This window comes from Typopeltis vanoorti, chromosome 9 (genome assembly GCF_054136105.1).
Source record: "Typopeltis vanoorti isolate ZY-2024b chromosome 9, IOZ_Tvanoo_1.0, whole genome shotgun sequence".
In the NCBI taxonomy this organism is placed as follows: Eukaryota; Metazoa; Arthropoda; class Arachnida; order Uropygi; family Thelyphonidae; genus Typopeltis; species Typopeltis vanoorti.
The window spans coordinates 44499991-44517837 of NC_143557.1; the positions used below are offsets into that span (position 1 = coordinate 44499991).

Consider the following 17847-nt stretch of genomic DNA (forward strand, 5'->3'; position numbering starts at 1 on the left):
TCTGAATAAAAATAAACACTGGCATGGTTTTGCAGGAGGTCAAAGTACTTTGATCTACTAGTTGGATGAGAGTAGGCCTTAGCATGTACCATATTTACTCAAATATAACTCTCACTTTTTTTTCCCAAAAAAGTAAAGTTAAAAAATCATGGTGCGTGATATATGCGAGGACTTTCTGAAACTAAAGTTTTTCAGGAAAAAAACTAAATTGATTATAATTTATAATTAAATTATATGAACAATTTATAATTAAATCCTCAGTATTCATCATATTTATAATTGCTTTGAATTTAAATGAATTTAATTTAATCAAATGTATTTAAATTTTAATTATCAACGTTATTTGCACAATCAACTGCTCACTTTCATGCAATATATTTGAATCTTTTAGCGACAATGCTTTGTAATTAAATCAATTATTTCTGGCAAAATCATGTCCCAAGCTCAAAATCCAGTTGCTTAACCACCCAACCGGCCAGGACGTATATATACATCGAAGTTACCATCGATGCAAAGTGCATATTAAAATTGTAATACCATTGAAATTACATTGAAATATATGATGGATACAAAGTGTAGAGGAGTGATGTATTTTATCCATATTGATGGCGACGTGGTTAACAGGTATAATGATGGTCTCTTAATCCATCCCCACTCAATTCAAGATTGAGTAGAAGTCAATGCTCTCACTCGTACATATGCTTCCATCTCTATGCATATAATTGGTGCAGTATTAACAAAAGATCATGTGATTCAATGACAAAGGCAAGCTGATGATCGTTGAGTTAAAAAGCTAGTTCTCTTCAACAGAATTCCAAAATATCTTAAACTGCTATAACAACGACTGATTTTCCCTTTCAGTCATTTCCGACATAGGTGACTTTTGTAGGCATTGTCCACAAAGTATTCCTGGTGAGATTTTTACAGGGTAGTTCACCATTGCTTTCTTCCTCCCCCCATTTTATCTGGGCTTAGGACCGGCATATGGCTGGATGTATTCATGACTGTAGTCCATGTGTGTTCATGGGGCCAGTTTCCCTGTTTTGGAGGGACAAAAAACCCCAGTTTCCAGGTGGGAAAAACCACCTACCTCTGTATTAGACCAACTTACTCACCTTTAGTGGAAAGAGACCAGATAAAGGTTCCTGAAGTCACTGATGAAAATCGAATCCTGGTCTTTCTGATCAAAGGCCTTCATCTATACTGACTGAGCTACGGAGGCTCTCTCTAACAACATTCACTATCTAGTTTTAAATTTAAACTTTTTTTGTGTGCGAACTATATGCAAAACTTTTTAATTTCTTTTTTTCGTAAAGTAAAATCAGGGGTGCGAGATATACTCGAGGGTGAGTTATATTTGAGTAAATACGGTATTGTAAGTTCAACGTAATTTGTTGAAGTAACAAGAAATGCAAAATCTAAGATTAATGATTGACATTTGCATGGAAAACTGGGAAATATTTTTGTAATACTACAATCGAAATAATATTTTCTGCTTTTGATATTGATATTTCATTCTTTTTAAGCTGAGAAATGTTATTATATATTTCTATTAGGCTGAGCTTGAAGAAGCAGTTGGATTTAGAAAAATTTTGGAATTGATATCCCAGTCGAATAAATATGTAGTTGGTCATAACATGATTTTAGATTTACTTCATGCCTTAAGTGTATTTTCTACCCCTTTACCTGAGGTAAGTTAAAATGTTGATGTATTTCTTATATCAGTATTTATTATGTAGAGTAATAGCATAAATGTGTTGAACTCAGGATTAGAAGCAAGTTGATTAATGATTAGCATCAGTTTGTCGTGTTAATGATTTTTTTTTTTTTATTCTTGGAATAAATTGCTGTCATTTTACTTTGTCTATAATACAGTTTATCCATGCTACAGTAAATTACTGAACTATTGTAAACTACTAAATGATCTAACTCAAATCCTAGAGCAGTTTTAAGCCTCGCTATTGTAACCTGATTTTTATGTTAATGCAGTCTGTAGCAGACTGTATTAACATAAAAATCCATAAGACAGAATTATTCATTTCCTGAATGTATGTTCATTAAACTTTCAACCACAGCAGCATTTTGAAAGTGATGTTACAATGGTAGCAGTTCTGAAGTCACTCACTTATTTTCAAAAAATAAAGTCACCTAAACTAATTTAGAGTAGGTGTGTCTCTACCATTAGACCGGCTTTACAGTGACTGGCTGTTGAAAGTTTGCTGCATTGAAAACAGATTCTGACCATTCCTTGCACTTTAATCCAAAGAAAATTAAATGGCCATGATTATTCTGTTTGATTGCACTTTGGATTGTAGCATGATATCTGCTGTTGAAATGCAGCAACAACATTCTTACTATTCCTAAAGTATGGGAAATTGTAATGCAAAATTGTGTAAAATAATCTTTATATATGTTTTTTTTTTTTAATTTTTTTAAATTAATTATTTTTTTTTGTTCAGTTATATTTTTAATTACGTCTAAACACGTTGCTGCACGTATATTGAGATTCCATTGTAATCATGCTCCCTAACTGTATGTTATTCCTAGTATTGTTTGAATTACTGTACTGATGATGTCCCAAGATACTTGGGATGAAATATTTACGTATTAAAAGTTATCACCGTGGTTAGTACATGTGTTTTTTAGTGAGGTAAAAAAATTAAAAAAAAAATGATAGTGAATAAATGTATAATGTAATTTAGTAGCATAGTTCAAGATAAAAACTCATTTATATAATAATCCTTTTTTTATTCATATTTTGAGAAAAGTTTTTAGGTTGATGCTTTATTTATTATTATTATTATTATTTTATTACACCTCCAGGGAGTCCAAAGACTCATCGAGGGAGGGCACCTACGCCACAACTCTCCGTATCCACCACATTCACCAAGTACTTTCATCATCTATACCAATGGCATCTTCCGCCGACCACCACCACTAGTATTTTCACAGACAATCACAAACATCCATGCCCATGGCGGGATTCGAACCCACAGCCTTTTGGCTGGAGAGCGGATACGCTAACCACTCGGTCAACCAGGCCGGCCAATTAGTTGAAGTAAAACTATTTAATAAAACAAAGTTAACTTTACTTTTATTATCTGATGCATAGCAAGAGTTTTCAGTATTCAGAATGCAGCTTAAAAGTGATAATTTCAGCGGGTTATTTTAGCAGTGATGTGTATTATCCATCATTTATTTAAAGATATGATTCCATATCACCCTAGAAAAGCAAGGCTATTGTATAGGACAGCTGCTGCTCTATCCAATTTAGGCTAAAAAAAAAAAAGATATAATTGTTCTTTTAGAGATACTTATGCCATATGGTTCAAGGAAATAAGTGAATAATATTTATTCAAAAATCATATATTTCAGCCTGAAAGTTACAGGCTGTCATCAGTGGCAAATGGTAATTTAATACAAAGTTGAAAGCAAATGATGGACTGATTCGAAACAGTGATGTTATATGCAACACAATGCCAAGCATATAACTGAGGAGACATTATATTATTATTATTATTTATTTATTTTTTTTTGTTGCTCCTGCCCATGAAAGATTATTTACAAACCTATAGTACGTTTATGTACTGTGGGTAGGCTAAGGAATTTTTGTATTTTAATTTTATATATATTTTTGTATTTTAGGAAAATACAAAAATATATATAAAATACATAGTCTGGAAACCCTGCCCCAGAGACCAGAAATGGAAATTTTATAAGGCACCTTAGACTTCCAATAAGCATGGCGGCAGTCTCACACTCGGCATGATATTTGTCTCCCACCTATATTACTCTGGTGTCCAAAAGCTAAGGACGAACTGCATTTGTAACTGTGTGTGAAAAAAAAATTTCATGTCTACAGCCAAATGTGGACATAAATTTATTGCTGCCATACTAAATGTGTCTCCGTATTGTGTCCCAAACATGTTCTTTGGGGATTGATATCTGGGGAGCATGCTGGCCACTCGATTCGATTAATATCCTCAGTCTCCATAAGTATCTCCACTGCTCATGTATGATATGGTGTGGAATTGTCATCCATAAAAATGAAATCTTTGCTTGCCTACAGCAGCACGAAACAATTAAACATGACGAAGAACTTCATTGAAATATCGTTCACCAGTCTTTTCCAGCTCTTGTAGCTCAGCATGACATTAACCATAATGCCTCCCCACATATGATGGATATGATGGTACTTGCAGTACCATCATATCCATCCCTTCCAAGAACGTTCTTGCAATGGTAAGCAGCTTTTGACCTGAACCAAGAGCTGAACATTAAAAAAAAAATAATAAATAAAATAAAAGCGCCATCTAGAATTGGAGAAAAGACTAAAATGACACTTCTGTAAAGAGTACTTAGTCCATTGGTGTCTTGTCCAATTTCTATGGATATGACACCACTGAAAACATGCTCTGCAATGAGCTGTGGATAAAGGGATGCAGACTATATGTCTTTGGGCATATAGGCCTACTTGTTGCAGATATCTTGCCACAGTTTCTTGAGATATCCACATACCTGTGCTGGAATGGAGCTGACTTCTGTAGTATGTCGATTACGTTTTGCTGATATAACCAAAAATCTGTCTTTATGCTCCATGGTAGAGTGAGAGCAACCTCTTAGCAAATGTCTGGAACACATTCCATTGGTTTTAAACGCCACCCAGAGCCTGGATGCAATGCTATGTGTGATTCCAAATTTTTTGGCAATATCAGTAATTCTTATTATTATTCTCAGAGACAGTCTACTTATATTCCATAAGATTACAATCCCACCAAATCTCAGAAAGCAACTTAATCAGAATAAATATGGATGCATTAAATTTACTACAATACTGGAAACATTAAATTTCAGAAATACCATATTACAGCCTGTGCCTCTGGTGTCCCACCTAGTTGGGACTCCAGTCTTTTGTCTATTGAATTATCCTTCTCAAACATCCTACTCCTCTGACCATTGTCAGGTTAACTAATTACTTCCATTTATTGAAAGCCTACCTTCACTGGATGGTATATTCAACAGCAATCAGCTCACCATCCCTTTCAAAAGATTGGAATTATCAAAACTTATTAGAAAGTGATCACATCATTTGCTCTATGTCACAACAACTACAGCAAAAACTTATAAACATTTAATGATATGTGAAATTCAATGGCTTCCCCCGCAGCATCTTTTTGATTTCTGTATTCCTAGTTCAAAAAAAACAAAAAAACAGTAGGTAGAGTCATCAATATCCCATACATCTGGCATCTCGGAACCAATTTCTAGAATACTTAAGAAGTACAATCAAGTGACTACATCTAATTCGATCAACAAACTATCATCATGGCTTTCATCTTCTAAAGATAAACAATCCCCTCTTGCTCTTCTTCACATCTGCCAAGTTCCTTGTGACTGTCACCTTTCGTATTTTCGACAAACAGGACGTTCAGTGAAAAAAAGAATACAAGAACACTGGTCTTTTGTTATCAATAAGAAATCCGAGAAATTGGCCCTTTCAAAACAATGAACATATGCATGAAACATGCTTACTTCATTGCTGTTGCTATAAATCCAATGTTTATTTAAAGAAAGTGCTGAAGCCTTACTTCATTGTCCAAACTTGAATTGGAATGACTGCCGCTCAGTATCAAAGACATGGGAGAGTCTTATTTTAATTGCATGTTATTAAAGTTTTAATTGAGGGCAAACACTATTTCTGAAGATTACTTAAATCTGAAGATAAATCAAATTTTTAAATTGCACACACAAAGGGATCACGTAGTAGCACTCACTAGGATAAAAGACAAAAGGATGCACTAAGCAAATTGCATTTGAATGATTTTTTATTTATTTATTTATTTTTTTTTTTGTGAAGGAATAAAGTTGCAATCTGTCTTGTAATGTCTCATAGACATCATCTAGATGATATCATATGGGGAAGAATTATTGGAAAGGTTTCTGAGTTAGCAATAGATCTCGGATTAAGACATTAAAAAGTTAACTCAAAAAAAAAATCTTGGCCTCTTGAAAGTTTACTCCCCCCCCCCACACACACTGAATCTATGGTTTAGCACAAATCCACAAATATAATTATCCTCTGAGATCTGTTGTAGATGCTACTGATTCACCTCTGTTATAAATCAACCAAATGGTTAGCAAAATCTCTTACCCTCTCACTGGCTGTATTTTCTTATATGAAAAACTCTACTAATTTTAAAATTTTTGTCAAAAATGTAATTGCAAATAATTCAAATACATATTGGTCAGCTTGCTCTGACATCACCTCACTGTTTACCCCCCACCTTGAATGCACACCTTAATACTTAAAAAAATGTCATTCCTCCAGTATCATAGATGTCTTTTCTTTTACTAACCATTCTGACTATTTTTCTTGGAAACACAGCTTACAAATAGATGGAGGGTACTGTTATGGATCTCCCTGATCCCCTTGCCAATTTATTCATGGAATATTTTGCAAAACATGTTCTTGACTCAGCTTCTCTTAGGCCTTCTGTCCGGTTAAGGTACATATAAGATATGTTTCTCTATTTGACCGATGGCCCAGCCACATTAACCTCTTTCCTCCTTTACCTCAATAGTTAACATCCAAGAATCTGTTTTGTGATGGAAAAGGAAATTGACAACTAACTGCCTTGCTAGACACATTATGATTATAATAAATGATAATTAGGAAGATATGTTATCTTCCTAATTATCATTTAGGAATGACCATTTATTCCTAATCTCTTTCACTGGGTACAGAAAACCTGCTCACATGGGCATATTTATTCCCGAATTTCCTCATCTCCCCCTCAACAATATGGTATCATAAAAATTGTAACCAACAGAGTCTACAAGTTTTATTCTAATAAGGTTTCTTTTGCAGAAGAATTCAGCCATATATGCCACACCTCTCTAAGGGCTACAGTTACTACGGAATTAAAAAAATATTTAATCTTTTCCCCAATTCTCTATCCTCTCTTCGGAAGCGTTTTAATGTTTTCACTGTACCATATAACCATGGAACATCTGAAAAAATACTCAAACTTTTTTATAAAAAATACAATCTCTGCACAACCTTCAAACCTCACTTGAAACTGGCCACCTTTGTCTGTTTCCTTAAGTACCATCTCCTTCCTTTCTAAGTTCTGGTGTGTATAGAGTTGCTAGTTGTCCTATTGTGGACAGAATAAGAGGGTCTGCAGTCATGACTACTGATCTTCCAGCCAGATCTCGCAGACTGCTTTGGATATCGTGCATAGAATGAAGCTGGGAAAATCCACCATGTTCCAATTGCAGCAAGTTTAAAAGTGAAAGATTTTTTCTAGAATCTGCAGCTACCCTTAGAAACCAGCCTATTTTGAATAAATAAATTAACAGACATAACATGCTAGCACACAGGTTCCCAAATTTTCTCAATTCATGGCACTCTTAGTATCCCAGTAATTTTTTCACTGTGTGCCTAGGCCAAAAGAAATAACTGATAGTTCTGTTTATGTAATTGAAAACCAAGAAAAGTAAAAGAGATGGTAGTTCTGGTAGGTACTAATAATTTAAGCAGTGACAAATATAGTATGAGAGAAGATATGATAGGTCTGTTGGAAGAAGCGAGAAAGAAATGTGAGAGAGAGTAAAAATTGTAGGATTGCTACACAGATATGACAGTACTAAGTTAAGGAGGAGGGGCAATGATAGCAAATGATTTCATGCGCAGGCTGTGTAGAAGAAATGAGTGCTAGTTTTTAGATGTGTGTGTTTAATGGCAGAAAAGACTTGTATAAGAGGGATGGCCTGCACTTGAACTCCTTTGGCGTCAGTCAGGAGCCTGGGGAAATTACTTCTTGGTATGAGACTTAATGCAGAGAGTCAGGGAAACTAGATCGTCAAGGGAGGATGAGAAAAATGTCTGTGAAAGTTCAGCTATGGTATGAAAAATGTGATGAAGATATGAATGTCTTCATATCTTCATCACATTTTGAATGTATGGTCGAATGGGTGGAAAAATATGTTTTGGGTTTGGCCCTTTTAAGTATGTCTGGGGAGGGAAAATAGAGAAAATTCTAGAGCAAGACCAAATAGGTTGTATATCTAATTATAAGAATAGGCTAGGTGGTAATTTATTATATCTATACACAAATGCCAGGAGATCAGAAACAAAGGAGTTGAGTTCTTTGCTTTATTGAATACGATGTGGCCTAAGACTGTTGGAATTAGTGAAACCTGATATCAGAATCAGATATGGTAAGTGGGATCAAGTGTAATGGGTATACCATTTTTAGGAATGACAGAAGAGATAGGAGAGGAGAAGGAGCACTACAAATGATATCAGATGACTTAAGTCTAGTTAGGATAGAAATGAAAGAAGAAAAAAAAATGATGGTAACAATATCCCATGTAGTAGTGAGTTTGAGTCTATCTGTGAGGCTAACAGAATGACATATATATGGTCGGGTGTTGCTACAGACCTGACGACTCAGTTGCAGGACACAAAGAAATGCATCACCAGTTTAGCCTTATGGGTACAAATCGAGTAATCATGATGGGTGACTTTAATTTTCCAAACATTGATTGGATAGAAGAGAAATCTCATGATAAGAAAGTAGAGAAAGTATTGAATTGTTGTGAGACAACTTTCTCAAGCAGCACGTGAAAGAAGGAACTCAAGGTTAAAGAGTGTTGGATTTGCTCATAGCATCAGAAGAGGTCTCCGTTAAGAATATGACTATTTTACCACCAGTTGGTGACAGTGATCATGCTATGCTTTCTTGGGAAGTATCTTATTGTATTGATTGCTCTGATTAAAACAGTTTGCATGCTGAACTAAAAAGCTGGAAATTATGATCAACTTAGGAGAATACTATCTTGGATCCCATGGTATCAACGATAATTACTGAATGGGAAAAATGTCAGCAATGCATGGGAATCTTTGAAAAAGTGCTTAAATGAGGTGGTATCTGAATGTATCCCTAGTGAAGAATTCAAAGAATAAATAGGTTGGGAGTGAAATAGTGTAATATTGATATTTACGTTGTTTATTTTATTTTATAACTTATATTCATTTATTTTATCTTAACTTGACCTTATATCTACTTTAAATATAAGCCTCTCAGAGTTAATCCTTTTTGTGACCTACTCCCCCCCCCCCCCCTGCTATTAGACAAACTTAGTGATATAAGTAAGTCTAATGTGAGCAGTTTCCCTCTCTTGCACAAAGTCAAATTAAAAAATTAATTTTATTTTGACTGCACTACCTAATTTTGATAGGATATTGTTAGAAAGTGGAGTGGGAAAAACAGGAAATAATCACAAAACATATATACTAGTTCTCTAAAATGCAAGTCATGACTATTTGTTATGTCTGCAGGTTTGCAAATTTAATTTTTAGAGATAGTGCATTGGCTTAGGAAAACAGACCAGGTAATTACAAAAAAACTCAATATTTTTTTTTTTTTTCTAAAACAATAACTACAAAGGACATAAGTTACTGAGAAGTAAAACCATACAATCATTTAACATACATTAGAATGTAAAATTCATGCAATAAAGCTCACAACTTTATAAGAAAGTTTCCTGTGACATTTCTATACAAAATTTGTGCACTGTGATCACAAGTAACATAAACTCATCCTTTAAAAGTAGCAACTTATATCTTGTCTAGCTACATACACTCCTTATTAGCACTATTCCCTGTCTTACAATTAAACACACATTCAATATCCAAACTCGTAAATAAACATACGATTCTCCCACAACACTTTTGATTTAGAAACCGCCTGTTTACAAACACTTAAGCAACACACACAATTCCGATACATGCTTTAAAAAAATATAAAAGCTGTTGCTTACTCACATAACCAAGCGTGAACTGTCCCAAAACTTTTACAACACACCATCTCAGGATTTTACCATTCTTTTCCTGGAAAATTTCTTCTTGCTGGTAGGACTTACGCTGCGGTAGTTTTACAGAACCTGCCTCATTTGAAGTTCTCAGATGGGACACTATCGACCCGCTACAGCCTGGAGAATGGTCGGTTAAAGGAATACGGTTGGATACCAGGAAACGGCCGACATCGGGAACACAACCGGCAACTGTGGGAAACTTGCCGATGATCACAGGAACACAGCCAGACGACTACAGGGAAAGACCTTGATGATGACCAGAGAAAAGGCAAGCCAGAAAGGGAGAGGACTCTTAAGAGTTACAAGCTCCTTATATGTCATGCTTATTCCTTTGTTCTCATGGTCTACTTTTCTGGGATTAGCCTATAGCATTATGACATCAATGCTGCCTGTTTCGTTAACAACATTTAGCCTCACGACCTTCGGCAGATGTTTGTCATCGCTAATCTTACTAAGCTTTACAATCAAGTCTACCTATATGCACTTTTACTGCAATTCTTATAACATTATATTCATCACATAATATTTTCACATTTTAAATATTTGGAAATACTGAGAGAAATAAAAATTATGTAAAATCGGTTGCAAATTTTAAACATAGCAAATTTTTTTTTTCTTTCTTGCAACAGATTTTACAATGGATGTGCAACCTTATTAAGCAAGAGATCCAAAGAAGATGTGGAAAGAATATTGTGAAAATAAGAGTGAGAGGAGTTATGAAATATATAAAGCTCAGGCCAGAAAAGTAACGTGTATCATGAGGAAAGCTAAAACAATCCAAAAGAATTTTATCATTATGCCGCAAGCAACAGAAAGAATAACTTTAAAAAAAATTTTTTTTTTTAAAGTTTAAAACTAGTTTAACACGTTCATTGCCAAGCTGAAAATTGGAATTTCGTGTGGTGGCCAAATTTTTTTTACTTGATAGCGACGTCCACGCGATAATGCGTGATCAGTCGCCAGGCGAGAACTCACATCACATGATATCGCATGATTGGCAATGAACGTGTTAAAAAATTTTAATCGACTACTCAAGAAACTAATGTCCTAAGGTGCTATCTATGTTATTGGAAAAAGAGAGAAAACAAGTATTAATTAGTTCTTAAAATGACTGTCTCCCAAATTTTTGGTAAATTTATATAGTATTTCTTGAGGTTAGAAGTATGTTTTAAAGCTGCTGTTGATTCCAAAAACAATATCTCTGACTTAAAATGACTTCTGTGTAGCACTTCCGTTTGATCCTGTGTGAAGTAGTATCTAAGGCATGGTCTGCTAGACCCGACTTGCCATAATGATAGTGCTGGCTGTATTTTTTATGTTCACCAAGACAGATGTCAATGATTCTTTCTGTCCATTCACAAGATCAGGACACCATAAACTCCTGGATGTGATAAAGAAGACAGTTTGTCCTTATGTGAATGGATGAGAGTTGCCAATTTGACATAAGCTTTAAATACGGTACATGGCTGGTATTTATTGAGCACTCTAGATATCTTTTCAGATGTGCTATGAATGTATAGGATGGTAACAGTCTTGCTGCAGTCTTGTGTGGTAGGCGAGCATTTAGTATTTTTTTCTATCCTATGGGGATTATAGCCATTGGCTAAGAAGGTGTGACGTAAGTTAGTGAGTTCAGCAGTAAGAGTATTGTCATTGGAACAAATAGCTCTAGCTCTGTCAATTAGTGTTTTTAAGATACCATACTGTTGAGTTGGATGATGTGTGACTGTTTGTACAAATATCTCCCTGTATGTGGAATTTCTATAAACAGAAAAAAGATAAGGAAAACCATCTGGAAGATGTGTGATTAGTGTATCCAGGAAGGGCAGACAGTCATTAGCTTCCTGTTCCATTGTGAAGTAGATTTTAGGGTGTTGGCTTTTAAATGCACAAAAAGGTATCCAATATATCTGGACCATGGTGCCAAATAGCAAACACATCATCAACATAGCATAGCCAAACCACTGGTAAGAGAGTGGCTGTATTCATAGCTAGCTTTTCAAAGTGTTCTATGTAGAAATTGTCTAAAGGGCGAGAAAGGGGATAGCCCATTACTGTCCCATCTAGTTGTTTGTATATCTTCCCTCTCCATGTAAAATAACCTGCATATACTGTAAATTTTAGTAGTTCAAATATATCAGAGGGAAAATGTGACCAGTAAATCAAGGGTTTCAATTAATGGCAAATTTGTAAACTAATTATTATGTCTGAACTTTTTTAAGATATAGTTTTCTAAAATACTTTTTAGGTGAACAGAATTTTTAACAAAGGAGAACGAATTATTAGCACCTTGTTTGTGAATTTTATCTGCTCCATATATTTTGGGTGTTTTAACCTTGAAAAGGTTTGAGTTTGTTAACTGTTTCTTTTGTCTAGGAAGTGGCTTTTTTCAATAATTTTCCAACTTTATTCTTTTGAGAATTAGTGAGATCACAATCTATAATTAATTTGGTGTGTAGACTGGTCTTGCAAAAGTATGTGCATTTTGCTTTCATATTCAGCTAAATTCATCACCACAGTGGCATTATCTTTGTTTGCTTTAGTTATAACAATATGGTTATTACTGTATAGTTCTTTTAAGCACTGATTTTGTCTTGTGGGATATTGTTTTTGGGAGGCTCAGAATGGATTACAATGTTGGCCACATCCAAAAGAATGTTATTGGCTGTTGTTGGGGGCATGTCATATATTCCTTAATCAATGGAAGCCATTGTTTTTTTTTGTCTTTTGGAACTTGCCTGGGAATAATGACAAAATTATGTCCTCGACTTAATGCATTAGTGGCTTCATCCATTAGGGCTACCAATGATAAATTCACAAAGGCGTGATCTTGTTATAATTGCAGTCATTTCATGCTATGAAACGACTGTGATGCTGAAGGATTTCACATTTTTTCTGGTGCTAGTTTTTAACTTTGAACTCTTTATTAGCAGTTGCATCAGAGATGCTGTCAAGGATATCTCAGAGTTCCAAATTTAAAACATCATACAATTTGTTGCCTAGAGCATTGATAGTTGCATTTATATTTTAGAGCTTCATACGAGTAGCGTTAATCTGTTCATGTAATAGTGCTAAACTCACCTGTTTGTAAATATGCTAGACTTTGGCCAAGTGGAACTTGTTTTTTATTCTGACAGAGTTTGGTATTATACTGGTGTCTCAGCACCTCTTTAAGAAGGTTAACCTGTTTAGCTACTGCACCAATTTTAACTTCCACTTACTGAATTGTCATGTCTTGTGTACAATATTGTCTCCATGAAGAATTCTCAAATGCGTGGATAGGCTTGTGTGTCCACAGTATATGTTATTTATTTTCACGGTATTGATGTCAACACCAAGAAAATGGACAGACATGAAGAACTATTGACATTTGTCTTGGTGAACATAAAAAATACATCTGGCACACCATTGTTATGGCAAGTCAGGTCTAGCAGACCATGCCTTGGATACCACTTCACACGGGATCATTTGGAAGGAAACAAAAGTGCCACACAGAAGCCATAAGTCAGAGAGATTGTTTTTGGAATCAAAAGCGCTTTAAAACATACTCTGCACCTCAGCAAATATGGCTGTATAACTTTACCAAAAATCTGGAAGACAGTCATTTTAAGATCTAATTAATATTTGTCTTCTCTCTTTTTCCAACATAGATGGTACCTAATTAGGACTTAAGTTCCTATTGTTGTTTGTTACAATTTTTTTTAAAACTGGTTCCACTGTTATACCAAATTGTTGTTTCGCATACTGTGACATAATGTTTTTGTGCTCTGAAAATGCTGGATATAATACCAGTAAAATATTAGCAAATAAGCTAATATTATTTTCTTATTCTTTGTCATCGATACCATGAAAATAACTGCTTAAGTATTTGTGTTCTAAAAACTTAGTAGCCTTTTGAAAAAATAATAAACAAAGGTGAGTTTGCTGGGGTGCCACATTGCAGTTTGGGAACCACTGTGCTAGCCTCATTTGCATTGATCATTATTCTGAATAATACACACAACAACACTGCCATCACACTACATAGAAATTATGTAATCAACACTTTAACAAAAAAAAAAAATAAAATAAAGAAACTCTTGCTCCAATCATTTCTGGCTATGCTTTCAAATCGGGATCAGTAAGTACTTTACTCTATGATTGCATTAAGGTAAAATGCTAATATTTTCTCATCATTATAAAGTGGCTTGTTAAATCAGTAATCAGTTTTACAAAAAATACTGTTTCAAGAAAGGCTTTCATCAAAATGAGATTTTAATGCATTTACACTTGGATTTGTTATTGATACTTTTTTTTTTTTTTTTTTTTTTTCAGTATTAGTAATGTTTATTGATAAATTTTTCAGAGTTATGAAGAGTTCAAAGAAATGGCAAATTGCTTATTTCCTCACTTGGTAGATACAAAGCTTTTGGCAAGCACTGGAGTTTTTAAAGTGAGTGGACATATTTTTTTCTAAAAAAGTTTTATTTCAAATGTTTTCAGAAATATTATTATAGATATTATTTCTGAAAAATTTTCCATGTTACTCCTTTAAATAAATATTAAAGGAGTAACCCTTTTATGATGTCATTGGCTTTTTACTCAATTTTTAGTGCATTACTGATGTTTTAAAGATATAGATATATTAAGGATATAAGGAAGGAATAATTTTGGACATACCTTTGTAGGATGTTCCTGGTTGTCTTCTTATTGAGCTGCATCCAGTGTATGGCAATAAACATTTATATTACTGCTGAAGTATGACTGAGAGGAAGGGGAGGTTGGAAATGTAGAGATTAGAGAGAGATGTCGGAGAATTCCGAGTAAGACGAAGGTATACAAATTTAAAACCCTGGTTTCAAGGGTGGGCTGAATTCTTTGGGAAGAAGGTGAAAGAAATTTTTGGCGAAGGAAAAGGATAGAATATGATGAAACAAGATTAGGGGTGGAAGTAACGTGATGTGAACCATTTCTACTGTGTGTCATCTTCGGAGCTCATGGGAAAAGTGGAGGCTGTGTCATGTCAGCTTGGTGTTTTTGTCTTGAATGTATCTGTGTTGTTTTCTATTGGTCAGAGTCGTGACCTAATTTTTATGTTTTGGAGCTTCCAACCCTTGGAGATTATATAGAGGTGGTGAACATTTATTGAGTTTTTGTCACATTTTATGGCTATTGTTTCCGATATTCTAAGCATTGTTTCATTTTCCTGTGTGTCTAATATTATGGCTTTGTCGATTTGTGGGGATATGCTTCTGGTCAAGAGCATGGACTGCTATTTCTGTTTTCCCTATATTTGCATTTTGTTTTTCTGTTGGTTATTACATTTCTTATTGCTTAAATGTTCTGGGATTGGTATGTTGCAGTCATGGAAGTGTTCCTGTAGTCTTTCTCATGAACATGTGATCGTGGAACCTATGTAGGTGATGTCACAGTCTTGTTGTCAAGGAAATTTGTATGCTACATTGTGGTGTCATAGTATTTCTGTGTATGGATGATATTTTCTAGGTTTTAGAAGTGTTACTAATTTTTGGTTTGTAGTGAACAATAATTTATAGCTGGTATGTTTAAAAATGTATTTGTAGGCTTTGTATGTGTTCTGGATGTATGGCAGTTTACAGTCAAGGGCTTTGTTCTTCGCTTCTGTGAGACAGAGTCGCTGGTTCTTTAGGTCATGTTCAATTTGCTGGGCCCTGGTTTTCTTAGGGGCAACTGCTTGTATCTTCCAGTGTGCTGGTCATTGCCTCCATAGTAGTTGATAAGGTAGGTGCTGTTGATCCATTCTGCACACGGTCCCGAACCAGTGAAGTCTCATTTTTTAAAGTTCTTCAACTGTAGATTGGTTGTCGCACCAAGTCCTGATGGTAGTGTTTTGGATGTGGTGGAGTAGTGATATTCATAGTATGCGACAGAGACATTGCATTTGAAATGTCTCTAGTTTGTTTATGTCAGTTTTAAGGAGTGTCCAAGTTTCTAATCTATACAGGAGGAGAGGCCTGATCAGTTACCGAAAGAGGGACATCTTTGTTTTGAGTGAGATGTTTCTTCCATAGGCACCAATTTAGTAAACCAAAGGCAATGGTGCACGAAAGTACACAAAAGAATTGGCCTGGGCCAATTCTTTTGTGTACTTCTGCTGTTGATGCAGTTTTCTTTGCAAGTGTGAGTGAACCAAGATATTTTAATTGATCAGTTTGGGTGCCATGAAGGTAAACAGTGCAGGGTGACCCATCAGTTGGCATGGCTTTTGTTTTGTCAATATTGATTTGTAGTCCATGTGATTAGGCAACATTTGCAATACTATACAAAATGTTGGTGGCTTTGGTGTCATCATTTGCAGAGATGGCACTGTCATCAGCAAACATAAGATCAGTTAAAAAGTTGTCTTTGCTGTACTGTGCTCCACATTTACCAGCGAAGGCCTGTTGCATGATTGCATCAACAACAGTGTTGAACAGCAATGGTGAGATTACACAACCATGTTGGAATCCTGTGCCAATAGAAAACTCTGCTGAGTGCTCATTTTTGATGTGGATACAGCTACTGGAGTTATGAGTTGCTTGGAGTAGGCGAATGATTTTTTAGGTGTTCAGTTGCCCAAAGGGTAGGCTAATACATGGTGTCGAAGGCTGAGTGGAAGTCAATGAATACAATAACAGTTCGCTTGCCACATTGTATGTGTTCTTCTATGAGCTGCCTGACAGTGAATATCTGGTCACATCATGTTCGGTTTGCACAGAAGCCAGCCTGTTCTTCTCTGGTTACTTGTTCGTGATGTATTTGTAGGCATTGCCTGATGATGCGCATGAAGAGTTTACCCAGAACTGAGAGTAAGCTTATGCCCCTAGTTTTTGCAGTCACAATGATAGCCTGTTTTCATGCAGCGGGGATTTGTTCTGAGTGCCAAATTAGCTGCAGGAGTGAGAGTAGCATTGTGATGGGGTAGCAGCATCATCTTTAAACATTTCTTTTCTTTCATTTCTGTAACTTTGTCTATGCTTGCAGCTTTACCATCTTTTAGAGTTTTAAAGCTGCATTCACTTTGCTCATTGTAGGTGCTGCATCTGAGGCATGATATGCTAGTATGTTGATGGGAGGCGGGTTTGCTTGTGGACATTCAGGTTCATTATGCTTGTACTGTTGCTGAGAGAATTCTCACCACCAATGCAACCTTTCTGTGGATCATCATACTATGTTCCATCAGCTTTGTGAATGTTGTCGTTGATCACTTTCATTCTGCCACTTAAAACGTCGAAGCGATGAATATAGTATGCAGTATTCCTTTTTCCCCATGGATTCTTTCAGGTTAGCTGCTACTACGTTCCAGTGTGCCTCCCTTTCTGCTTTGAGCCATCTTCATACATTGTGGATGAGCTACCTGTAGAGAGCATGGGTGACAAGCTAGGCATGCTTCTATTGGTCAATCAGGTCCAATCACTCATCTGTAATCCATGGTTGAGTTCGATTTTTCACAATTTGGCAAATCTCTTTGACGCATTCACAGATAGCGTTGGAAAGGTTTTAGGCTTCTGTGTCCACATAATCTGCTGGTGCCAGAGCAGCAAATTGATTTGCTAGTATGAATTGGAATTCTTTCTTGTGTGTTACCTAATGCCCACAGCCAGTCTGACTGTAGGCATTAGCTGAGGAAAACACTGAGAAGCTCATTTTTTTTTTTTTGTGTGTGTGTGTGTAAGAGAGAGAGATAAAAATTGTCATTTCAGCGTCATCTTACCTTATGTTTATTGATCTTGCAAACATGAGTTTGAAGAAACTAGCATGTTAGTTATTTATAACATATTAGTGTTTTTATGTGAATTTCACGCATGAATGGTTATAAATTGATAATAGTAATTATAATCTGGGCAGGCTAAAGGTAGGATAATTCTGATGTATGGGCAAGAGGCTAAGAATCGCAACTTTTTTTTTAAACCTCGTAGAGGTTGTAGTCTTTGTGTGTGTGTGTGGGGGGGGGGGGGGGGACTACTA

At 35.4% G+C, this 17847-nt stretch overlaps 1 protein-coding gene across 2 annotated transcripts in view; it reads left to right on the top strand.

The window, feature by feature from the left end:
* Positions 1-17847, top strand: part of LOC150103011 (poly(A)-specific ribonuclease PARN-like) — a 322707-nt gene that overhangs the window by 109846 nt on the left and 195014 nt on the right. For both annotated transcript variants that reach the window (XM_090397872.1, XM_090397871.1), the window contains exons 9-10: positions 1557-1691; positions 14228-14314. In XM_090397872.1, coding sequence (XP_090253998.1) covers positions 1557-1691; positions 14228-14314 — 222 coding nt within the window. The remainder of the gene's footprint in view (positions 1-1556; positions 1692-14227; positions 14315-17847) is intronic.